This window comes from Balaenoptera ricei, chromosome 8, assembly GCF_028023285.1.
Source record: "Balaenoptera ricei isolate mBalRic1 chromosome 8, mBalRic1.hap2, whole genome shotgun sequence".
Lineage (NCBI taxonomy): Eukaryota > Metazoa > Chordata > Mammalia > Artiodactyla > Balaenopteridae > Balaenoptera > Balaenoptera ricei.
This window is the reverse complement of record NC_082646.1, coordinates 106,905,932-106,928,973: the sequence shown is the minus strand read 5'-3', so window position 1 is coordinate 106,928,973 and position 23,042 is coordinate 106,905,932. Positions and strand designations below refer to the sequence as shown.

General features: G+C 52.2%; 3 protein-coding genes across 5 annotated transcripts; 2 read left to right on the top strand and 1 right to left on the bottom strand.

Annotated features, from left to right (window-relative positions):
* The first annotated feature begins 2 nt into the window (after positions 1-2).
* TMEM262 (transmembrane protein 262) lies at positions 3-5,728 on the top strand. 2 transcript variants are annotated; one of them, XM_059931961.1, is made up of 4 exons: positions 3-287; positions 4,988-5,268; positions 5,375-5,474; positions 5,575-5,728. In XM_059931961.1, exons 2-4 carry the CDS (start codon positions 5,095-5,097, stop codon positions 5,649-5,651), a joined length of 351 nt encoding a protein of 116 aa, XP_059787944.1. In that variant the 5' UTR covers positions 3-287; positions 4,988-5,094; the 3' UTR covers positions 5,652-5,728. The 2 variants fall into 2 exon arrangements, with proteins under 2 accessions (XP_059787944.1, XP_059787943.1); XM_059931960.1 differs by having other exon boundaries at positions 4,978-5,268.
* Positions 5,701-9,854, bottom strand: ZFPL1 (zinc finger protein like 1). Of its 2 annotated transcripts, none has more exons than XM_059931958.1 (8): positions 9,661-9,854; positions 9,234-9,343; positions 8,810-8,921; positions 7,411-7,604; positions 7,246-7,318; positions 7,025-7,171; positions 6,650-6,773; positions 5,701-6,160 (listed from the first exon to the last, which is right to left on the bottom strand). In XM_059931958.1, the coding sequence occupies exons 2-8, from the start codon at positions 9,333-9,335 to the stop codon at positions 5,974-5,976; spliced, it is 939 nt and encodes a 312-aa protein (XP_059787941.1). In that variant the 5' UTR covers positions 9,336-9,343; positions 9,661-9,854; the 3' UTR covers positions 5,701-5,973. The 2 variants fall into 2 exon arrangements, with proteins under 2 accessions (XP_059787941.1, XP_059787942.1); XM_059931959.1 differs by lacking the exon at positions 9,661-9,854 and adding an exon at positions 9,567-9,588.
* Positions 9,855-9,965: 111 nt separating this feature from the next.
* Positions 9,966-13,803, top strand: CDCA5 (cell division cycle associated 5). Its single transcript, XM_059929802.1, has 6 exons — positions 9,966-10,101; positions 10,322-10,416; positions 10,498-10,563; positions 10,650-10,685; positions 13,045-13,482; positions 13,675-13,803. The coding sequence occupies exons 1-6, from the start codon at positions 10,056-10,058 to the stop codon at positions 13,753-13,755; spliced, it is 762 nt and encodes a 253-aa protein (XP_059785785.1). The 5' UTR covers positions 9,966-10,055; the 3' UTR covers positions 13,756-13,803.
* The last annotated feature ends 9,239 nt before the right edge of the window (positions 13,804-23,042 follow it).

Genomic DNA, 23,042 nt, shown 5'->3' with positions numbered 1-23,042 from the left:
AAGTTGTTGTTGAAACAAGGCAGTCCTTCAGGTGAAACGTCCCCCTGAAGCCCTGGGTCCTTCGAGACTGGAGTTCCCCCGCACCTTTCCTCCCTGAGCGAAGAGGTTCCGCCAGAGCCCTGGGTTCCCCCAGCTTCGCAGGAAGGATTTTGTGGAACTGGTCGAGTCGCTGTCCTCCCAGAAGGAGGACGAGTCGTGGCTTCCAGCCCTGCACCCCCGCAGACAAGGGCCTGCGGAATATGTCCCTAGATGCAGTGGACGGAGCGCGGGCCGTGGAGCCAGAGAGGGTATGTCTGGCATCCTGCCACTGCCTTGTTACGGGGGTAGCAGCTCAGTTTCCCCTATTCCTAATATTGGGGTACATATTTCACAAGGGGGCTGTGAGGATTAAATGCATGTACAGTGCTGCACAGTGCCTCTAGCGCAGTGTTTCTCAAGGCCTGGTCCTCTGACGTGCATCAGAATTGCCTTCAGAATTACTTGACGTGCGTTGCAAAGACTCTGGGCTCCCCTCAGACCTAGCTTATTTTTTTTAAGTCAAGTAATTCTGGTGCACTTGAACTTGAGAACTCCTATTATACGCTGCTTAGAAGACACAGTTGGCACATCTTAAGTGACTGATGGGATGTGCTGACTGAGGGGTTAGGTGGAGATGTTGAGGATAATTATCAGGTTTCCAATTGGGACAAAGGTACAGCTGTTCACCCAGGTGAAGAGCTGAAGATAGGGAAAGACTTGCAGTTCAAATTGAGACACGCTGAGTTTGAATGGATGAAAAGGAGAAAAAGACTGTGTCAATGTGGTCCTTGAAACATCACTTATGATGGGCTGGGGGGCCAGGGATGGAATGGAAACCACTTTATTCTTTGGCAGGGGTCCTGCCAGCCAAACACAGCCCACCACCTGTTTCCATATGGCCTGTAAGCTTTTTTATTTTTCATTTTTGAATGGTTGAAAAAAAATAATGGCATTTAATGATGTGAAAATCATATGAAATTCATATTTCAGTGTCCATGGGAACACGTCCATGCCCATGCATTTACATATTATCTATGCCTACTTTTTGTTTTTTAATTTATTTATTTTTGGCTGCCTTGGGTCTTCATTGCTGCACATGGGCTTTCTCTAGTTGCGGCGAGTGGGGGCTACTCTTCATTGTGGTGCACGGGCTTCTCATTGCGGTGGCTTCTCTTGTTGCGGAGCACGGGCTCTAGGCATGCGGGCTTCAGTAGTTGTGGCACGTGGGCTCCAGTAGTTGTGGCACGCAGGCTCCAGTAGTTGTGGCACGTGGGCTCAGTAGTTGTAGCTCGCGGGCTCTAGAGTGCACGCTCAGTAGTTGTGGCACACGGGTGTAGTTGCTCCGCGGCATGTGGGATCTTCCCAGACCAGGGCTCAAACACGTCCCCTGCATTGGCAGGCAGATTCTTAACCACTGCACCACCAGGGAAGCCCTATGCCTACTTTTAACTCCAACAGCAGAGTTGAGTCATTGCAACAGAGACGTACGGCTGGCAAAACCTGTAACATGTACTATCTTGTTTTTCACAGAAGTTTGCTGACCCCTGACTCTATGGGATACTCAGAGGCTGTATAAAAAATATACATGAAGATTTAAGCTTATCAAGCTATAATCTTAAGAAAAATGAAGAAAAGAGTATAAAGATTTAGGGGCTTCCCTGGTGGTCCAGTGGGTGGGATTCTGCGCTCCCAATGCAGGGGGCCCGGGTTCGATCCCTGGTCAGGGAACTAGATCCCACATGCCTGCTGCAACTAAGAGTTCTCATGCCGCAACTAAGAAGTCCGCGTGCCACAACTAAAGATCCCACATGCCGAAACTAAACATGCTGCAACGAAGATCCTGCATGCCGCAACTAAGCCCCAGCGCAGCCTGAATAAATAAATATATTCTTTAAAAAGAGTATAAAGATGTAGATCTACTCCAAGAAATCTATAAACTTCAAAAAAAAAAGTTGCAGAATACTGTTAAGAAAAATTATCCAAAATTTGGAATACAGACAGTAGCATGACCTTCCAATATCATACTGGGGCATTGTTTCACAAGCCTGCCCAAGGATTATTTAATTACCTATAGGAGTGTACATTTGTTTGATCTTGCTATTTAGATATTGTCCCAAAGAGATGCAAAACATCTATATCCAATGGAAAAACAACCTCAAAATTTGGTTTGTTTGCCCTGTAGCACACCTGCCAATTTTGTATCTAACCTAGTAATCATGTTCTAATACTCCTCTTTAAATGCCTATCAATATCCAGCTCCTCAAGATGCATTACTACCTTACTGAGGGGGAACCCCTTCTCCGATGAGTTAATACATCTTAGTTACATGCTTATTCTTTATTTAGATATCATGTTTTTAACTTTCTGAAAATTATACTTTGACAGTACATATGGTGTGATTTTGTTTTTTAAATTATGCATGTAGATGTACACGTAGGTGTATGAATTTACATCAAGAAGGGACTCAGGGCTTCACTGGTGGCACAGTGGCTAAGAATCCGCCTGCCAATGCAGGGGACACGGGTTCAAGTCCTGGTACAGGAAGATCCCACATGCCGCAGAGCAACTAAGCCCATGCGCCACAACTACTGAGCCTGCGCTCTAGAGCCCGCGTGCCACAACTACTGAAGCCCATGTGCCTGGAGCCCGTGCTCCGCAACAAGAGAAGCCACTACAATGAGAAGCCTGCACACCGCAACGAGTAGCCCCCACTCGCGGCAGCTAGAGAAAGCCCGCCCGCAGCAACGAAGATCCAACGCAGCCAAAAATAAATAAATAAAACAAATAAATTAAAAATAATAATAATGATAAATTTATAAAAAATTTTTTTTAAAAAGAAGGCACTCAAAAGATGCCCACTCACCGAACTGTTGAAGGGGTTACCTCTGTAGGTGTGGGGGTGGAGGGGGGAGACTGGTACATTCTCCTCTGTATGCCTGTGTATGATGCAAATCTTTTACAAGAACATATTCATACACTACGGGGGTAATTCTTTTAAATGACATTGAGGTAGGAGCCCTAACATAAAAACGTTCGTTTGGGGCTTCCCTGGTGGCGCAGTGGTTGAGAATCTGCCTGCCAATGCAGGGGACACGGGTTCGAGCCCTGGTCTGGGAAGATCCCACATGCTGTGGAGCAACTAAGCCCGTGAGCCACAATTACTGAGCCTGCGCGTCTGGAGCCTGTGCTCCGCAACAAGAGAGGCCGCGATAGTGAGAGGCCCACGCACCGCGATGAAGAGTGGCCCCCACTTGCCACAACTAGAGAAAGCCCTCGCACAGAAACGAAGACCCAACACAGCCAAAAATAAGTAAATAAATAAGTTAATTAATTAAAAAAAAAAGAAAGCTCCCTCTACAGGCCTTCCTGACTCCAAAAAAAAAAAAAAAAAAAGTTCGTTTGTATTCAAATGAGAACTAAAGTGCAAACAATTGTTTCAATAGTGTGAACACAGCTGGGCATCGGGCATCACCCCTTCAATGTGTTAAGATGGGGGTCTGAGGGTCTCTTGTGATTAATGACACTGGGCAGCAATAATGGATGCTGGTGTCAGGCTTTATTCAACCTTACTGCTTCCAGGCAGGAGACTTCCGGTCTTGACCTGACCTGGGACCTGACTTCTGGGGCAGACAGTCAAGCAGGAGGCAATGGGGCTGGCCAAGTTCAACATCAACTCTTCTTCTACAGTACTTTAGTTCCTGGGAGTTTGCTTGTCCCTCCACACCATTTCTGGCCAGTTTTCTGACTTATTTTGTTGACAGTCCTGGAGTTCTCACCTCTCACATGTACAGAGGAAATGTTTTTTTCTTGGCATCTAATTGTCCCTGCCCATTCCACAGCCTCGGGTAGAAGTGGATATTAGTCTTAGTACTGATTCCCTCACTCACTGGCTGCGAAAACTTGAGCTGACAATCCCTCTCTGTGCCCCAGTCTTGTGTGTAAAATAGGATTTGTGCCACCAGTCCCAGCTTTCTCATGGGACTCTTGGAATGGTAGAGACAATGAGTGTTAAGATGCTGAGTGCTGGAAGGCAGCAGAGGGGAGAGCTGGTCAGCATCATGTGTTGGAAGAACATCTGGGGAGAAGATGGAAAAGCCAGTTGCTCTCCAGGGCCCACCTGGGGAGGATGTGGGAAGGTCCTGGGACAGCTATGGAGAATCTGTTGTCCCTTCCCTTACTTCCTCCCCATTAGGGGTTGGAACAAATACTTGGAGCTTGTGATCCAGCCCAGGCCTGCCCTCACCTGGTTATATCCTCCAGTTCTACTGGAGAGATCTCATTAGGAGAGATTACACCTGACCTCTCATCTGCCTAAGACTTGCTGAGGACCTACATGCCCCTTCACTTTTTTTTTTTTTTTTTTTTGGCTGCGTTGGGTCTTCGTTGTTGTGCGCGGGCCTTCTCTAGTTGCGGCGAGCGGGGGCTACTCTTCGTTGTGGTGCGCGTGCTTCTCATTCTGATGGCTTCTCTTGTTGTGGAGCATGGGCTCTAGGCACGTGGGCTTCAATAGCTGTGGCTTACGGGCTCTAGAGCACAGGCTCAGTAGTTGTGGCACACGGGCTTAGTTGCTCCATGGCATGTGGGATCTCCCTGGACCAGGGCTCAAACCTGTGTCCCCTGCATTGGCAGGCAGATTCTTAACCACTGCACCACCAGGGAAGTCCCCCCTTCGCTTTTCTGAGCCCCAGTTCTTCATGTGCAGAATGTGCCCACACTACCTCCTGTGTGGAACTGTTGAGGACTTAGTGAGAAGATTCGCCCAAGAACACAAAGTGTGTGGGCTGGGATGGTGAGGTACGCTGTCCCTCCCTCAACACGCTAGGGCCCTGCTGCTCTGTACCTTTAGCCCAGCCCCCCTCGACAATTCAGAGCTGCCCTGGCCACCCATGAAACACTCTTGTATTGGCTGGAAACAGCCTGTGCTCTAGAATCTTGTTCTCTACGTCCTCCTGATTCTAGAATCCTACAGCTATTCCAGACTGTGCGCTTCAGAACCGGAGGAGTCGGCTGCTCCTCCTGGGCAGTGTCCGCTTGTTCAAGCTGTACCATCTGCCTTGAGTCTGTGCTGCCGCCAGGATGCGGTGGCGGGACCGCGTGGCCGTGCTCTTCTTCCCACAAGGCATGATTCTCACCATGGCTGCACTGATGCTCTTCTTCATACACCTGGCCGTCTTCGCCAGCGACGTGCACAACTTCTGCGTCACCCACCACTATGACCGCATGAGCTTCCGCTACACAGTTGTCCTGATGGTAGGCCAGGGCAGGGGCTCGAGGGCTGGTCAGGGGAGGCCCAGGGGCTGATGGAAACCCCCCTGTTGTGTCAGGGGGCCACTCTCCCACGGGATGGGGCCTACAGTTCTCCCAGGTGATCGGCATCTGCTGGGCCGCCGTGGGGTCACTCTACGCTGAGATGACACAGGACAAGTTTCGTCGATGCTTTTCACTGACCATCCTGAGTGAGTAGGGTGTACGCAGGGGGAGGGGGGAGCTCTGGAACCCTGAGATGCAGCAAGGAGGGGGCAGGGAAGGCTGATGGGGGCTCTCTCCTCTGCCCAGTGCTCAACGGAGCCATGTTTTTCAACCGCCTGTCCCTGGAGTTTCTGGCCATTCAGTACCGGGAAGAGAACCACTGAGGCCTGGGGCCCAGGCTGAGAAGGGGGAAGGAAAAGCCTGCTTCGGGTGTTTTAATAAAGTCTGTCATTTATTTCCACCTGTCAGCTCCTTTGGGGGAGGGAGAGGGAAAGCTGGAGACCCAGGAGGAGCAGGTCAAGACAAATGTTTAGTCTGCAGGAACCCCAGGCCTAGCCTGCAGCCACTCTGGTGGACTTGGCTTTGGGCCTGGGATCTTACTGTCTCAGCCTTGAGGAAGAGGAGCAGAGAAGGGCCCCCGGACCTCCTCCCCTACCCACCCTCAGGCCCCCCAGCTCCTAGGCTGGCCCAGCCATAAGCAAGGGCTCAGGAGGGACCCACACGGATGTGAGGGTTCATGAGCGGGTCCAGGTTGGGATCGCTGTCAGCCGCAGCCCGGCCCAGGCGAGACATGAGCACGAGGAGGGCCAGGAAGCCCAGCAGCCCCAGGAGCAGCAGCAGCCCTGCCCGCTGGAGCAGGGTCAGCGGCCGCTTACGAGACCCAGCCCGGCTCCTGGGGGGACGAGGGGGAAGTCAGGTCAGGCCTCCAGTCCCTGGCGGCCCCTGCAGCCGGGAGAGGAGCCCCAGCCATGACGCTCGTCTTCCGGCCCCAGCGCCACCATCCCTGAGCCTGGTTTCCTCAAGGGTGGTCATCCCTGCGCCTGCCCACTACCAGGCTGACTGTGCAGCTCAAACCAGCTGAGGCAACAACTGTGTTCTGAAACTGGAATGTGTCGGGCATAAGGAGAGTCACAAAGATCGGGGGGTGTCAGAGCAGGAAGGGGCCTCAAAGAGCCCGAGTCCGAATCTCATACGTAGCGCGCAAGGGAACACTCTGAGGGGGGCAGACCCAAGCCCAGGCTTCAGTGCACAGCCCCTATACCAGGTCCCATTATTACCCAGAACAAGCCCCTTTTGTCATGAAATCGTCCTGCCAGGGTCTCTGGCTCTCACTTCCCCTCCTCCCCCTTCCTGGCATCCTGCCCCACCTGACCCCATGTACCTGAGCAGCTGGGCCAGCCAGCCCAGGGCAGGCCGGCGACGGTACTTGTCATCGTCACAATCCCCATGGAGGCCTGGTGCCCGGTCATCATCCCGCGTGTCATACACCTTCCTTGGGGCTGAGGCTGCAGGGGCAGAGCCACCGGCATCCACAGGCTCAGGAAAACGGGCCCATAGCGTGGTGGGGAGAGGGGAGGGCAGGAGATCCCGGCCCTTCTCAGCCTAACAGAGCATCTCGGAATTGTGGGGAGGTAACGTCTGTGATGGAGTGAGGAAGGGTCCCTGTGGGTGGGTGTCCAGACCCCCGAGCTCCCTCCACGCAAAGCACCCCACTCCCGTTCTCTCCTCCTCTGGCCTGGACAATTCCCCGGCTCACCGTGAGTCAAAGACTCGGGATTGCTCATGTGGATCACCGTGTGCTGCTCGGGTCGGCTCGGGGAAGCGGGGGGCCGGGGGACTTGGCTGTAGAAGGCTGGGGCAGCAGAAGCGCTGGCTATCTCCTCTTGTTTGGCGCTACCACTGGCTATGGGCAGGAAGAGAGCTGTCAGCAGAACAGGGAGGCAAGGGCCCCAATAGCAGGTGGAGACCACCACTTACCATTAAAGCTGGACCAGTCAGAGAAGTCGGAAGTGTTGAGGGGCTCAGGCTCTGGGCTCACCACCTCGTCAATCTGGAGGAAAGAACAGATGTCACCAGCCTGCCCAGTGCTGTCCCCACCCACCCACCTGGCCCAGGTGGGACCCAGGGGAGACAGGCTCTCACCAGAGGAAGACCCAGTCCTGCCCGGGCCCAGTTGACTGTGGCCAGCTTCTCTCTCAGTGCGGAGGCCACGGGGCCGGCCAGGTTGGTTGGAGGGAAGATGGGGCCACTGCAGCTGGGGCACTGGTAGCCAGCAGGTGCTGTGTTTTGGGGTAGCTGGGCAGCACGTTCATTGAGGCAGGCCCAGTGGAAGAGATCTGAGGGCCCATGAAGTAGTGGAGGAAAGATATGAAGAAGAAGACACTTAGGACCCCTAGCCCAGCAAGAGCCCCCAGCCTGCTGCAGAGATAACATGCACACATAAGTGTAAGCCCAGGGCCTTCTCCTGCCCATCCCCACCCCAAGTCCACTTCATCAGTATTCCCTAAGACTTTGGCCTTCCTGGCCACCACTATCTGACTAAGTCAAGGCAGATGCTACCAAGCTTCCCAGCCCACTAGGGGGTGGGGGTGGGGGTGGGGAGAAGATGCCACCGACCCTTTCCATGAGTCCTCTCTGGACTTGCACTCATCACAAGCTCATTGGGCTAACAGCTCATCAAGAACAGTTTCAGAAAAGGTTACTAGACATAGACACAGGCACACGTATGGGTGTACACATCCATGGGCACAGATATACACGTGTTTATATACATGTAGTCAAACACAGGTGCCATCCCCTACATCCACACATACGGGCACACTAACTCTCACACATCTATACACTCACGTTTGCTAACACTCAAGCACCCTCACCCAGGAATTCTCCTGCAACCCCACAACACACCTGTGCTTATATGTTCACATACAACAGTTACCCATTCATTCACCCATAGTACTAATGAATACACTAACACTTACGTAAAGACACAATGCACGTTCAATTCATGCACATATAAACACACTCACAGTGAGAAACACATACATGGAGCGCACTCTTTTACACTAGTTCCTTCAAAAAGTGGAGCTAAGGCTCTTACACCAGAGTCAGGTCAAGGTCATGACACATGCCCCTGCTGACTTCTTTTAGCTGACCTTACTGTGAGGAATGCAGTTCCTCTCTGTTTAATCTTGGAATCAGAAATGGATCCTGAATGTCTGAAAGCCCCATGCTTTCAGCTCACTGCTGGTATGCTACTGCTCACAGCTACAACCACACCCACAAGTTTGACTGGCTCTCGCTCAACCCTAGAGATTGGCAGGGAAGAAGCTAGGAGCTTTAATTTTTAGGGAAAAACACTAAGGCCTCGAAAGGGGAAATGACTTGCCTGAGCTCACACAGCAGGTAAGTAACCTAGCTGGACCAGAATCTGGGGCTCTAGCCTCCCAGGCTTGAGAGGTCACTGTCCTGCTGCCTGGGGAGTGCCTGGAAGCTGGTCACGCTGGGCCTGTCCTGATCCCCCCATAAGGTGCCCAGGCCTCACCATAACAGACCAGGCGGGTCGTCTCCCGGGCGGCCAGGGGTATGTTGCAGAGGCGGCAATTGGGGTTGTAATCGCTATCTTGGAGCCACTGCAGGTAGGACTGGACGATGCACTGAAGTGGGAGAAAGAGGTCACAACTGGAGCAAGAACTCCACAGCCCATCTCCCCAAAGCCCAGATGCCTTTTTTCCTCTCATCACAGAGGAGATTCATCCTTCTGTTTGACCAATCAATAAACATTTATTGAGCACACACCCTGTGCCAGACTCTGACTTAAGCACTGGGGATACAACAGTGAACAAAATAAACTAAGTCCTTGTCCTTGTGGAGCTTCCATTCTAGGGCCAGGCCCTTCATGGATTTGGAGGAAGTCAATACTACCTGCCCAGCTAGTGCCCTGCTCAGCCGCTCCCCTGAACACCCACCTTGGCGTGATTGGCTACCAGGCAGTGCTCGCAGACGTTGACCCGGTGTTCGAAGCAGAATAGGTTGGTCACCTTCCTCTTGGGGCACTTGCAAAGCCCCATAGTCGACCCTGAGGAAGGGGTCTGAGTTGGCAGGGAGCCAGGTTCTGGTGGCCGCCACAACGCACTCACCAGCCCAGTTGTTTCCACTCTTACCTGCCCTAGACACCTCTCGTACTCGCCCCAACCCCAAACTCCTGCCCACCGTCCCTCTCAATTCCGGCCACGCCCCCTGCATAAATCCCGCCTCCGGAGACCCCAGATTCCTCCCGCATCCCAACCCTGGCCAGGCACCTCCATCAGTCTCTCCGATACCACCGGCCCCGCCCCCAGGGGCCCCTCCCGAGCCCCACCCCCTCCAAGCCCCGCCCCCACCTTCCCCACAGACCCCACTCTCTGTGTTACTAATCGGCTGCGGCACCCGTCCCCACGGGCGCGAGCGCCGGTCCGAGGCGCGGAAGGTCACACAGCACTCAGTCGAGTTCTCGCTCAGCTCCCTCCAGCTCAGAACCCTCCGATTATCCCTCCACTGCCACGTCTCTTCCGGGTGCGGCGCGCGCTGATGACACTGCGCGCCTCTGGCCCCGCCCCTGCAGACGCTAGACGTGGAGGCGGGTGGAAAAGGGGTGACCAGAGCTCCGCGGCCCTCCCGCCTTACGTCACTTCCGCTTCCTCCCGGGTAAGGCGGGTAATTCGAACGTTTGCACTTCGCGTTGGCGCGAGCCCTGGCGGCGGCGGCGGCGGCGGCGGCTGCGGCAGTAGATATCGAGACCAAGGCTAGACATGTCTGAGAGGCGAACCCGGTCCGGAGGGGCCGCCCAGTGCTCCGGTGAGCGGAGGGCGCGCGGGAGAGATGGGGCTGAGCCGTTTGTGGGACGCAGTTCGGTGAGGAAGGCCCTCCCTCCACCGCCCTAGGAGGCTCGTCCCCAGCCCGAGAAGGCGCCCCCAAGGGGCCTGTTTGGGAACCTTCTCTCGCTCTCTTCAGCACCTGTTCTCTAGACTCTGGGGTCTAGAGTCCTCCCCTACCTGCTAAATTTTTCTCTTTCCAGGGCCCAGCGCCCCAACTCCCACCCAGTCTCTGCGGAGGTCCCAGCGGAAATCAGGCTCTGATCTCCCAAGCATCCTCCCGGAAATCTGGCCTAAGGTGAGCCCCGGGTTCCTCAGTTCCTCCTGCCCCGGAGGCCCCTGGGCTAATGTAGAGCTCAAGTTCACCCCTCTTCTCCAGGCACCCCAGGAGGCTCCAGTCAGAAAGCCCATCGTCTTGAAGAAGATCGTGGCCCACACCGTAGAGGTGAGGGCAGAGAGAGGGATTGTAGGTGGGGAGCCAGAACTGGGATCAACTAGTGTTGATGTGATCAACTAGTGTTGTCTCCACAGATCCCGTCTGTTCACTCGCCTCGAAGGAGCCCCCGGGTAAGTTCATTTTCATTTTCTTAGTTAAGGGGAATCCAGGACAGACAGTCTAGAGCTGGGGCGGAATATAATGGCTGCTCACGTCTGCCCAGGGAGCTATTTGCTGTATTTGAAACAATTTGCCTTTGGACACCTACACGTGTCACCAGTCTTGCTTACTTCCTGCACACTTGGTGCGTTTAGCTATAGATGCCCTGTATTCTCTACCATTTTCCTTTAAAAGTTGAGCTGTGTCTTAACTACTTTCTTCTTCCTCGTCTGTTGTTCTCAGTGTAGTATAATGTCCTTAACTGTTTTAGCAGAAGTTATTGTTAAGGATGTCTCATTAGAAGAAGATTGTACCTGAAGATATAATGAATGAGAAATACCAACTGCCTTTGAGTGGCTCACGGGGCTTACAGTCAAGTGGGGAGAAAGACAAATAAGTGATAACACAGTGTGCTGAGGACCGCAATAAAGAAAGTACTAGATGCTGTAAAGGCACCTAACCCAGACCAGGTAGCTCAGGGAATGTTTCGCAGAAGAAGTGTTTAAACTGAGTCTTTGAAGACAAGTTAGGAGTGTTCTAGGCAATGGAAGCTGTGTTTGCAGATGCCTGGAGTCCACAAGGAAAAGCATGAGGTTTGGGGAACAGCAGCTTTGGTGTGTCTGCCCCAGACCTTGTCAGGGGAGGGAGTGTGCCAAGCCAGAGCAGATCCTGATGAGGCATGAGGATGAGCTTCGACTTCATCCTTTGTTCTGTGGGCAGCTTTGGAGAGTCTTAAGGTAGTGACTGAGGCAGGCTTGGGTGTTTTAGAAAGATCTCTTTAGGGTCTGGGTGGAGAATGGATTGCAGAAAGCCTTCTGGGGACCCCCAGACCAGGTGGGCGGGCATGAAAGGAATCCCGAAGTGAGATGGTGGGAGCCTGAAGTTAGGTAAAGGCAGAGTGCTCCTCCTTCCCCTGGCTCACCGCGTGACCACCCGTCACACAGGACTCAGCTCACAGGACACTTCCTCCCCGAAGCCTTCCTGATGTATTCCTCCATAGGCTTTATGAATAGCCGAGAGTATTTTGTTTGCATGTTTGTTGTCTTAGGGGCAGGGACTTCTGTCTCCCCTGTGGTGGCCACTCTTTCTTTTTGGTTGAATGATAGATTCATGAGATATTGAACAAAGAATGCGCCAGGACTTCGATGACTGCTTGGCTGTAGGGATTGAAGAAGAAGTCGTCTGGGTGACTCCCATTTTGTTCAGCATCCCTTTTACTAAGACTCATGGGGCAGATTCCCCAGAATCTGTAGCCAGGAAATGTCTCTCTTGATCATCAATATAATTCTATTAAACCACAAGGGTCCCTAAATTTGTCTTGTTTCTCACCTTGTCTTGGCTGTCACAAAGCTCAGTGTCAAGTTTGTGGAAGTTAATTCAGTGATTATTTATGGAACACCGGCTCCATGCAGGGCCCTGCTGCAGGTGTTGGGCACAGGCAAGGTCGACCAGACAGATGAAGACGCTCACACGTGACACGCACATTCTAGTTGGCGTCACAGTCACCCAGCGAACAGCCACAAGCAGATAGTGAGGCTCACTGTGCGGGAAAGAGGTCATTGTGACAGAGGGTGACTAGCAGAGGTCAGGAGGGGCTGGTCTCCCTGAGGAGGCAGTGTTTCAGCTGAGATTGGAACTATGAGAAGCCAGTGTGTGAACCTCTTAATACACATGTCAGATTAAGTGCTTTCCTGTTCAGAACCTTGCCATGGCTTCCTGGGTCTCGGAGCAAGGGTCTCCATGGGTCTCCCCTGACAGTGGCCAGCAAAATGCCCTGTAACGCCCCCATTACCTCTCAAACCCCATGCTCAGTTCCTCGCCTCACTCCCTCTCACTTCAGCCACACTAGCCCTATTGTTCCTTGACCCTGACTGGCACACTTTCACCTCAGGACTTTTGCACCTTCTGTTCTCTCTGCCTAGAACATTTCTCCTCCAGATGACTTACTCCCTCATCTCCTTCAAGTCATAGCTCAAATGCTGCCTCAGTGAGGCCTACACTGACCTACACCTACTTAAAATTCCAAACCCCTCCCCCACCCAGTATGCTCAATCCTGTTGTTTTTTTCCAAAGTGCTTAACATGCGACATGATTCTCCCTATCCTCTATTTCCCCACCAGAGTGGAAGCACTGTGGAGACGGGGGTCTTCTTTGTTTTCTTCCCTGCTGTACTGCCGGTGCCTGGCAGGTGACCAATAAGGATGTATTGACTGGATGGACATTTTAGGTCCTGTGGGTCTTTCCTTCTGCCCTAAATCTCCTTGGGCCTTTCTTGAAGTAAGTAACACAGCCAAGTAACAGGGAGGCGTTCTCTCTTCTGTCCTGGTACAGATCGCTGTTTTTTTGGAGAAAGAAAACAACCCTCCTAGCAAGGAGCCTACTCGGGAGGACCTCTTCCAGACATGCAGTGTCCCTGTCACCTCCGCTTCCACTCCTGTGCTGTGCTCCCTGAATGTTGAGTCCGACTCCGGGGAAGGAGACCTGGACGCCAGAGACTTGGAAATGTCAAAGAAAGTCAGGCGATCCTACAGCCGCCTGGAGACTCTTGGCTCTGCCGCCACCTCCACCCCAGGCCGCCGGTCCTGCTTTGGCTTTGAGGGGCTGCTGGCGACAGAAGACTTGGCTGGAGTCTCACCTGTGGTGGGTTCAAAGTTAACTGAGGTCTCCAGGGTCCCTGTGAAGCCCTGGGCCCCAGACACAACTCTCCCTGGAATCTCTCCCCCGGCCGTGAAAGAGAAACGAAAGAAGAGGAAGGTGCCGGAGATCTTGGTGAGTGAGGGGCAGGGGGCCTTCCTCTGCCATCACGCCAGACACACGGGGAGACGCACTGGGACACGTGCAGGGCCGGGGCTCGGCCCTGGCTGTCACGGGGGAAAGGCGGCGCCTGCAGGGTATGGGTGGAAATGCTCCAGCCAACGTGCCCGCTTCTCCACTCACCTGCCCCCATTTCTCTTCCCCCAGAAATCGGAGCTGGATGAGTGGGCCGCGGCCATGAATGCTGAGTTTGAAGCTGCTGAGCAGTTTGATCTCCTGGTTGAATGAGATGAAGTGGGGGTGTCCCTGGCCAGACTCCCCTTTTCCCCCTGTACATAGTCCCCTCTCCCTGTGGAGAAGACACTTGGGGTCCCCTCCCCTGGTCTTGTTACCTGTGCACGCGCTGTTGCTGCACATGAGGCCTGTCCTCTGAGGGCTGGCACAGCGGCAGCAGCCGTTTCAGCTTGAGGAAACGGGGCCCGCCTGGCCCAGGCCCGCACTGGTGTCCTGTCTGTAGTCAGTCACCTACCATCCTTTCCCCACTACGTCCCAGAGTATCCCAGCCGGTTTCCAGTCGGGCCTCAGACTAGGGAGTAGGAATCACTGGCCCAGCCAGAAGAGGTTAAAGGGCTGGGGGCTGGGGGTGAGAGAGAGCACCTCTGCTCTTGTGGGGAAATGTGGCCGCCCTGCAGCAGCCCCAGCAGAGATGGATGCCGAGGGCCACAGCCAGCCTCGGGCTTTCTCTACTGAGTTGCCTCTGCTGGGGCTTGGTTCCCAGCCATGAGCGCATCTAGGTAACGAGGCTTGGGTTTCCTCTTAGATTCTGTAGATGGTCCGGGAGGACTGTCGCCATGGATTGGAGACAATTCTATCTGTGAGGAAGAGGCAGAATATTCAGCCTATAGTCTTAAGTTTTGAAGGAGGGAGGGAAGCCTTGGTTGGGTCTCAGATCGTAAATGTCTGCTGCACAGAAGCTGTGTTTTATAGTTCCGTGTGCTGTTGCTGAGATGTTCGGTTAAATGCAGGCTGATGGAGCAGTGGCTGCTTGGGGAGAGGAGGTGTCCCCAGACCCCCCAGAACCTGAGGCTCAGGGCATCTGGGCTGATAACTGCAGAGGGCAGGAAGGGGCCCATGGCAGGAGGCGCCCCCTCTTATCACTCATACCTGTTTTATACAAAACAAAGTGTACAGCGTCTACTTAGCTCTAGAAGAAGAACTTAGGAGTTGAATGGTCCTGGTGACATTAGCATTTCGTAAAGTTCTAGGAAGCTTTTCTCATGTGCCAGAAAGGGGCCAGGGTTGATAGCAGTTTTAACTTTCAGCTTCCTTAGTGTGCTCTCACAGGAGGACACTGCCTGAGGTAGGTGCTAGGAGTTGAACTAGGGGGAGGGTGGGGTCATCTCATTGTCTCTGGGGATCCCCACTCCCCTAGCCCCTGTTTCTCTTTTCTCAATATTGTTAAAAGGTGAGCTTTCAAAGGCTGCCCAACCACAACTTCCGCCATAGCCCAGGCCTTTGTGCCTTTTGATGTTTACAGGTTCACGGAAGTAGGGGATAAGAGGAGTGTGGAGAGGCTAGTGGATAGCAGAGAATATCAGGGAAGATGAGCGCTTGCTTGGTTAGGGTCCTGAAATGGCACAGGCCTGGTGGGTGCTAGTTAAACTCTTTGCAAGGCCTAGGAGTCCTGAAGAGTCTCGTCCTCGCTGGCTGGCGGGACAACTCCTGGGAAATGTCTTAGTCCTGCAGAATCGGGAGTAGCCAAATGATGTTGAGTTGATGTCATGACTGCAAACTTCTCTCTGTCCCTGAAAAACTAAGAATGGAGTTTAAGGAAAAACTGGGGTTTGTTTTTTAAAGAAAACAACAATTAAAGAGTTTCTGCCTGTTCATACACTGTTTCTTTTGTTGGGTCAAAGGCAGAGCTGAAGGTGTGGGGCCCAGGAAGCCGTGCCTTCTTTGGGCTGTGTCACCAGGGTTGTCCCTTTGTACGGGGGGCCGCCAGCCTGGCCTCCAGTAGCCTGTGGTAGATCACTCCCACCCCCACCCCACCCCCAGGTCTGTTTTTTCTGTCCAGTCACTCACCCACTCCTCTAAGAAGGGGAGCCCCGTACCCGCCTGTCCCAGGAGGAAAGAAGTCGGTCTGGGGTGAGGCTGCTAAGAGCTTCGCTTAGTGCCTGGGAACCAACCCTCCAGCCCACCCTGAGTCCGGCTCTTATTCCCCGCCCCCTCTCCCTGACAGACTCCCGTGAAGGAGCCAGTTCCTCACACACTGGCCCAACCGGGGTGCTCTACAGCAGTGGGTGCGGAACCCCCTGGGGAGCTAGTCAAAGGTGCGATTCCCAGGAATTACCGCACTTGGCCAGAGGAGGCCCAGGGACATATGTGCACCTTGATGCAGGTGTCACAACCACTGTCCTTCCCCTCATCCTTCCTACGCTTGTCCTTGCCTCCTAGTCCTTAGAACAAATTAAAGCCTTTAAGTTCTTTTAATTCTCCCTAAACCTCCCCACTTCTACCTCCTTCCCTTACCCAGAGGAGAGCAGGCTTCTCTTTTCAAGGCCAAGCTTCGCATTTTGGCTTTTGATCCAATTCCCTCATCTCTGAGACCTTGTTCCTCTTTCTCCTACAAGTCTTAAACAGGCTTATGTTCATTTTATTGTTAAAAACAACCACCCTAATCCTAACCAAAAAGTTTTGTCCAGCATCTGTTTTCAGCTACTATTATGCCTTTCAAGGTTAAGCTCCTTGAAAAATGTTCAAAAGTTGCTTTCTGCTTCTGTTTCATTTGCTTTGGGTGCCCTCATCACTCCATTTACTGCTTGGGCAGAAGTAACCAGTGACCCCCTAATGCCCAGTGCTAAAGACTCGGGCCTCTGTAGCCTTGGCGGAGAACACTTTCTTGGGGCCATGGCATTGCTGGCCCCTCTTTCTTGGATTCCCCTGAAATATCAGGACACCCAGGTCCAGTCCTGGACCCTCTTTCCAATCTGCTTGCTCTCTCTGGGCCGCCTCCTTGCTCAAGACTTGCTAGTCTATCTCCAAACCATACCTCTCCTGGGCTTCAAACTGGAATCTAGAACTGTCTTCTAAAACTGTATCTCAAAAGATGTTAAAAAAAAAAAACAAAAAATTGTATCTCAGTTCAGAAGTCATCGCAAATTCAGCTCATCCACCAGCTTGCCTTTTCCTGTGCTCCCCCTGATGTTAGCAACACCACCAGCTGACCTGAGTCGCACAAGCCAGGAAACTGGGGGGCCTCTGCAGCCCTACCCTCTCCTTTACCCCATCCCATCAGCCCCACTCTCAACATCCCTCCATCCCCATGGCCACTGGACAGTTGCTCTGGCCTAGTGGGTCTTCTTCCCTTTACTCTCACCTCTCCAAACTGTCCACACTGCGGCCAGAATGAGTTTTCTAGGAGACAAAAATATGATGCTGTTTCTCCCCTACTTAAAACGCTTTGATACAATTCATTTCTGGGTACGATACCCAAAAGAATTGAAAGCAGGGTCTTAAGATATTTGTACACCCATGTTCATAGCAGCATTATTTACAATTGCCAAAAGGTGGAAATAACACAAATATCCATCAATGGATGAATGGATAAACAAAATGCAATATAGAGGTACAATAGAATATTCAGCCTTCAAAAGGAATGATGTTCTGCCACGTGCTACAACATGGATGAACCTTGAAAACATGCTAAGTGAAATGAGACACAAAAGGCCAAATATTGTATGACTCCATTTATATGAGATACCTAAAACAGTCAAATTCATAAAGACAGAAAGTAGGATGGTAGGTGCCAGGGACTGGGGCAGGGGGGAATGGGGAGTTCTTGTTTAACAGGGACAGAGTTTCACTTTGGGAAGATGAAAAAGTTCTGGAGGTGGATGATGGTGATGGTTGCACAGCAATGCGAGTGTGCTGAATGCTACTGAGCTGTACACTTAAAACAGTAAACTTTATGTACCTTGCCGCAATAAAGCAAAAAAAAAAAAACAACCCTTTGGTGACTTCGCATTGTCCATGCAGTCATGTAATGGATGGTTATTGGGTTTTGGCTGCCCAGTCTCAACCTCTACAAATGCGCTGACTGCAAGACGCCACTTCCCTCCATGGACATGAAGAGGCCAGACACTTGCTCCCCCTGATCCCAGCAACCAGGACATAGGCATCTCACCTGAGCTCAGCCAATCAGATTTTTCATGAGGACCTGGAACGAGGACCAGGAAGACAGGGAAGGATAATTGAGGATTCAGCGAGGTGGTGGCCTCACGTGTCCAGCGGCAGCCCTGGGCCTCTGCCGTCCAGTGTGGAGATGGCAGAACACTACAGTTGGCTCCTGTGGCAGGGTCCTCACGTGGTCCTGGCAGCCAGCATCCCATACTTCCTGCCCTTTGAGTCTGTTCTATGAGTTCCGCGACTCCCTAGTATCCTTCCAATAAAGTCCTTTTTTGCTCAAATTAACCAATGTTGTTTTCTCTTGTTTGCAACCCAGAGCCCTGTTGCTCCAGACTGCTTGGCAGGGCTCATGAGGACTCCAGAGTGAGGCTGGTGGCCACGTCTCCAGTCTAAGGCCCACAGAACCAGTGCAGACCCTGAGCTGCTGTAAGGTCCTCGCCTCCCAGCCTTTGCTCAGACTGCTGTCTGCCTCACTTACTCTTCCCAATCCTGTCTCACCTGCTGAGTCCTGACTAGATTAGGTTTGGCTTTGGCTCAAGCGTCACCTCTGCTCAGTCTTTCCTACCTGCCTGTCCCTTCTGCAGTGACAGCATGATGGGTAACAGCACAGATTCCAGAGTTCAATGGAGTTTGGATCCTGGCGCTGCCAGTTTCTAGATGTGAGACCCCAGGCAATTTAATTAATTTCTCTGCGCCTCAGTTTCCTTATCTGTAAAATGGGAACAATAATAGTACAGGTTTCCCCGCTATCTGAAAGTAGAGCATTCCTGTGAACCTTTTGTAAGCCGAAATGGCGTAAGCAAAGACGCAATTTACCTTAGGTCACAACAGCTTGCTATCGGATACACAAAATAAATCGAGGTTAAAGCACAGATGTTCACAATGCTGAGATGTCAAGTGCAGTTCCCGGTGGAAGAGCTTGGCGGGGCCACTCTGGCTGCTCAGGATGTGAGCTGCCTCTGTACCGGCACGCTGCAAAACTGATGCTGGATGCTATTTTCGCTTTTTTCCTAAAAATGAAAATTGTCTTCAGATTTCTTTCGATTAGCAAAAACAGGTGCTAATGTTAGGTCTTTTGTAAAAGTGACTGGCATAAAGTGAACTTTGGAAAAGTGGGGGATACCTGTCCCCACCTCATGGGGTTTCGGTGAGAGAGGGAACGATACAGGTAAAGTGCTTAGTACGTGATATGTGCTCAGTGGACAATAGTTGTTTTCAGGGAAACCTGACCACTCCCTCCTTTCTAACTCCCAGACCTCTCTCACAGCTCCTGTAAGCTTGAGTCTGTCTGTTGGGCACACACATTTACACGGTAGTCTTAGCTCCGAGGGTGGAGGCAGAATTGTATTTGTCTCTGTCCCCCCAGCATCCGGGCGCGTCATGGATGAATAGGGATGGTGGTTTCCCTCCAGCCTGGTCCACAGCAGCTCACACCCTCCTGTAGGAGCTGGGGGCTGAGAGCTTCTGGGTGCCCTGGAGGAGAGAGAGGTGCAGGTGGAGTCAGGAGCAGTGGCCCCTGGGTGGCCTGCGCTCGGGTATGGGGCCTCTGCCTCCCCCAGCATGAATCCTGGCTCCAGCCCCAGGGCTCACACTGACCCCCATGGCCCTGGGAGTGGGCTGCACCCTCCCTCTTCCACAGGACAGCTCCCTACCCGGCCCATGGCCCTCACCTCCTCACCCTGAGTCCTGAGCCTCTGCAACCGCCAACCTTCAGGTGAGGACTTGGCCCAAGGCCCGGGTGGTCCTCCCAACATATGGGCTTCAAGCAGGCTGCCTTCCCCTCAAGTATTTCCATCTCCTGGCTGGCAAGTTGTCAAACTCTCTGACAGCCATCAGGTTGAGACTCGGGTAGCCCTGGGTCTGAACCCTGGCTTTGAGTCTTCTGAGATTATAGGCAAGTCACTTAGCTTCTTCAAGCCTCACTTTTCTCTTATGAAAAGTGGGGCTAATTTTCTTTCTTTCTTTCTTTCGTTTTGGCTGCATTGGGTCTTCCTTGTGGTGCGTGGGCTTCTCATTGCGGTGGCTTCTCTTGTTCCAGAGCACGGGCCCTAGGCGCGTGGACTTCAGTAGTTGTGGCGCGTGGGCTCAGTAGTTGTGGCTCGCAGGCTCTAGAACGCAGGCTCAGCAGCTGTGGCGCACGGGATTAGTTGCTCCGCGGCATGTGGGATCTTCCTGGACAAGGGATCAAACCCATGTCCCCTGCATTGACAGGTGGATTCTTAATCACTGCGCCACCAGGGAAGTCCCAAGTGGGGCTAATTCTACCTCTATTACAGAATTGCTCTGGGGATTGTTTTCCAGGTTGATGGTCACATGCATAGCACCTGGTAGAGTGTAATAACTGACTGCTAGTATTCTTGTACTCAGTCCATGACTGACTCCTTAAAGGAGGAAATTCCTTTTTGTATCCTCCCCACATTCAGAGCAGGGCCTTGAACAAAATCAGGGCTCTGTAAATATTTGTGGAGTTGAATACCCATTTTACAGGCTAGGAACCTGAGCCTGAGTGTCTGGGGCTGCCCCACCTTTGAACGGCAGAGCAGGACTTGAACCCGGGTTTATGGATTTTCAGCTCCGAGCTGTCTTCTCTCTAAATCTGAATTAAGCACCTGTCTGAGCTTGGCCAGTGGGACCCTGAGGGGGCACCAAGGGAACCCCAGGCATTCTCTGGGGAAGAGCTCCATGGACTGCGGGGAGAGAGCTTGCATACAGTCAGCTGGTAGACCGCCAGGCTGAAGGCCGGTGGGGGCACAGAGGGAAGTCAAAGAACTAGTGACCCTCGACTCCCTATCTTATTACAACTTCCTGTATCTCTAATTGTTCAGATACACACCTAGATCTCTAGTCATCCACCTCTCCAATCCTTCCTGGTTACTAACTGGTAACCAGGAAGCTGTTCGTGCCTCCCAGTTTCCTCTGATGGGTACCAACAGGTGGGCATGGTGTTAGAGTTGCCAGATGTAACAAATAAAAATATACAGGATGCCTGGTTAAATTTGAATGTCAGATAAACGAATTTTTGTTTAGCATAAGCAAAACTCCGATAAACAAGGAGTAATTTTGCAGTACAAGTGCCTGCCATGCGATGTTTGGGACATGATCATACTAAAATAAATCTCACTGTTTATATGGCACTCAGATTTAACCAGGCATCCTGTATTTTATTTGGCAACCCTGTGTGGTGCATTGGTACGTAGCACGTACAGACCATGCTCGCCATCCCTGGTACTAACACAGTGTAGACACTTGTCATGGGCAGCAGTTGTGCGTGCCCCTCTCCTTCACCCCCAGGGCCCTGGGCTTCCGCCACCAGGGTCTCCTCCTCCCATCCATCCTCTCAGCTACGGCCCAAACAACCCACACAGACAAACACTCAAAGGCCTCCCATGCCTCCTTGTCACCTGGGGGGCCACAGCCCAGGCCTGCTCACCCTGGGAGTTAGCGGGAGCACCCCACGCCTGGACGCACCATGCCTGTTGGCACCGTCCTGCCCAAACCATTCCCTCTTCTGACTTGCCCTTCTTCCTTCTCCGGCCAAGATACCGACTCGACTCGTAGATCAAGCAGATCAAAGACTCCCTCGGTGGAGCCTTTCTGGTGCTCCTAAGCCAAGTGGCTCCCTCCTCTCTTGGTCAAGGTTTTCTGTACAGGCCTCTGGATGGCACATGTCCTTGCCCTGTGGTCACCTAGGAGCCTGGGCCACCCCTTCATCCCTGGGGGCTTCTCCTGGGCAGAACCGGGTCACAATCATCTATCAGTGTGTTCTCAGGGCCCAGCCCGAGTCTTGTCCCACAGACAGTGGTTGGTCCACCAGTGTTTACTGGGGACCATTAACTTCAGAGTGGATTGTATTCTATCATGTTCATAAGTCATCGTTTACTTACCTTTTCTTACATTTGGGCCCTTTAGGCAGGTTCCAGTTTTTCTTCATGGTGTAAATCGGCTACCGTGGACCTCCATGTGAATTATTTTTATTTCCTTTGGAGTTGTTTCTTTAGGCCTAGTTTCCAAAGCAAAGTTACCAGGGCAAGGGTCTGGCTAGTTTTGTAGATCTTGTACGTTGCCGGCATCCCTTTGGGAAAGATCAAACCCGGTGGCAGAGCTCCCTGCTTCCAAGAATCAGTCTACCCTGAGGCACAGCGAGTCCCCAGGGTAACAGGCCCTCTGCGGGCACTGCCAGCCAATGAGATTCTGTTTACATCACATGCACAGGACTGTGGTATTTCAGGCGCCATCTGGAAAGGTTCGATGTAATGCAGAGAGCACATGGCATAGAATTCCTGCCACAACCCACAGGACTTTCCGAAGCCCAGGTGGAGCTCAGTGTAAAGAAAGACGCGTCTGAGGTCACTATTTGTTCTCCAGTTGGATTGTCCTTCACCTTTTGGCCAGCAAGTGTACAAGATTCTGAAAAATTGGAGAGCGAAAAATGGTGACGATTCCATTTGTTGACTTACGGCTTTCTGTGACTTGGGGAGAAGCTGCTATTCCAAGCCTGCTTGGTGGGACATCTTACACCACCTCGTGGAGACAGAAGCATCCTCAGGCTCAGCCCAGCTCCGGCTCCACCACGGATCTAAGGGGGTCCCGGGGGAGGTGCCATCTTTGCTCAGCAGAGAAAAGAGTGGACCAGGTTCAGATTGCCAAGGCAGGAGGGAATGGGAGGGGGGGAACAGTGTGGGTGAGAGCACGGTGGTGGGGACATTTGGGGTGGTGTTGGGAAGGGAAGCTCCTGGCCACGTCTGAGCAGAGGCTTGTTCAAGGACGGTGGAATAGTAGGTGGGTTACAAACAAGGGTGTCCATAGTTCAGGGTCTTGAATGCCACACTATTTGCTTCTCAGTGCCCAACTGGTAGATGATTTCTGCAGCAAAAATGGGAGGGAGTCCCCACTTTCCTATAAGCTTCTATAGGATCCCTTTAAATAGTGCCATTCTATCCCCCACCCCCTACCCTGACACCTTGCATTTGCAGAAATTCATTTTACAAAATACTGTTAACATGTAGCTTTAGTAGGGTTGCCAGATAAGACACAGGACACCCCAGGGAATTCCCTGGTGGTCCAGTGGTTAGGACTGGACGCTTTCACTGCCAAGGGCCTGGGTTCAGTCCCTGGTCAGGGAAATAAGATCCCACAAGCTACACGGTGTGACCAAAAAAAAAAAAAAAAAAAGAAAACACAACACAGGACACCCCAGTGAAATTTTAATTTCAGATGGAAAACAAACTTTTTAAAGTATAAGTATGGTCTGTGCAATGTTTGGGATATACTTATGCTTAAAAAATATGACTCACTATTTATTCTGAAATTCACATTTCACTGGGTGTCCTATTTTGACTTGCTAAATCTGGCAACCCAAACTTTAAAGGATCTGGTTTACTGGACAGAGC

Excerpts from the sequence above, each read along its gene's own strand:
- CDCA5 (XM_059929802.1), top strand. The coding sequence starts at position 10,056 with ATGTCTGAGAGGCGAACCCGGTCCGGAGGGGCCGCCCAGTGCTCCG. Across the intron at positions 10,417-10,497 it reads TCCCGGAAATCTGGCCTAAG|GCACCCCAGGAGGCTCCAGT; the intron begins GTGAGCCCCGGG and ends CCTCTTCTCCAG. Across the intron at positions 13,483-13,674 it reads GGAAGGTGCCGGAGATCTTG|AAATCGGAGCTGGATGAGTG; the intron begins GTGAGTGAGGGG and ends CTCTTCCCCCAG.
- TMEM262 (XM_059931961.1), top strand. The coding sequence starts at position 5,095 with ATGCGGTGGCGGGACCGCGTGGCCGTGCTCTTCTTCCCACAAGGCATG. Across the intron at positions 5,269-5,374 it reads GCTACACAGTTGTCCTGATG|TTCTCCCAGGTGATCGGCAT; the intron begins GTAGGCCAGGGC and ends TGGGGCCTACAG. Across the intron at positions 5,475-5,574 it reads CTTTTCACTGACCATCCTGA|TGCTCAACGGAGCCATGTTT; the intron begins GTGAGTAGGGTG and ends TCCTCTGCCCAG.
- ZFPL1 (XM_059931958.1), bottom strand. The coding sequence starts at position 9,335 with ATGGGGCTTTGCAAGTGCCCCAAGAGGAAGGTGACCAACCTATTCTGC. Across the intron at positions 7,319-7,410 it reads CAGGACTGGGTCTTCCTCTG|ATTGACGAGGTGGTGAGCCC; the intron begins GTGAGAGCCTGT and ends TCTTTCCTCCAG. Across the intron at positions 6,161-6,649 it reads TGGCTGGCCCAGCTGCTCAG|GAGCCGGGCTGGGTCTCGTA; the intron begins GTACATGGGGTC and ends TCGTCCCCCCAG.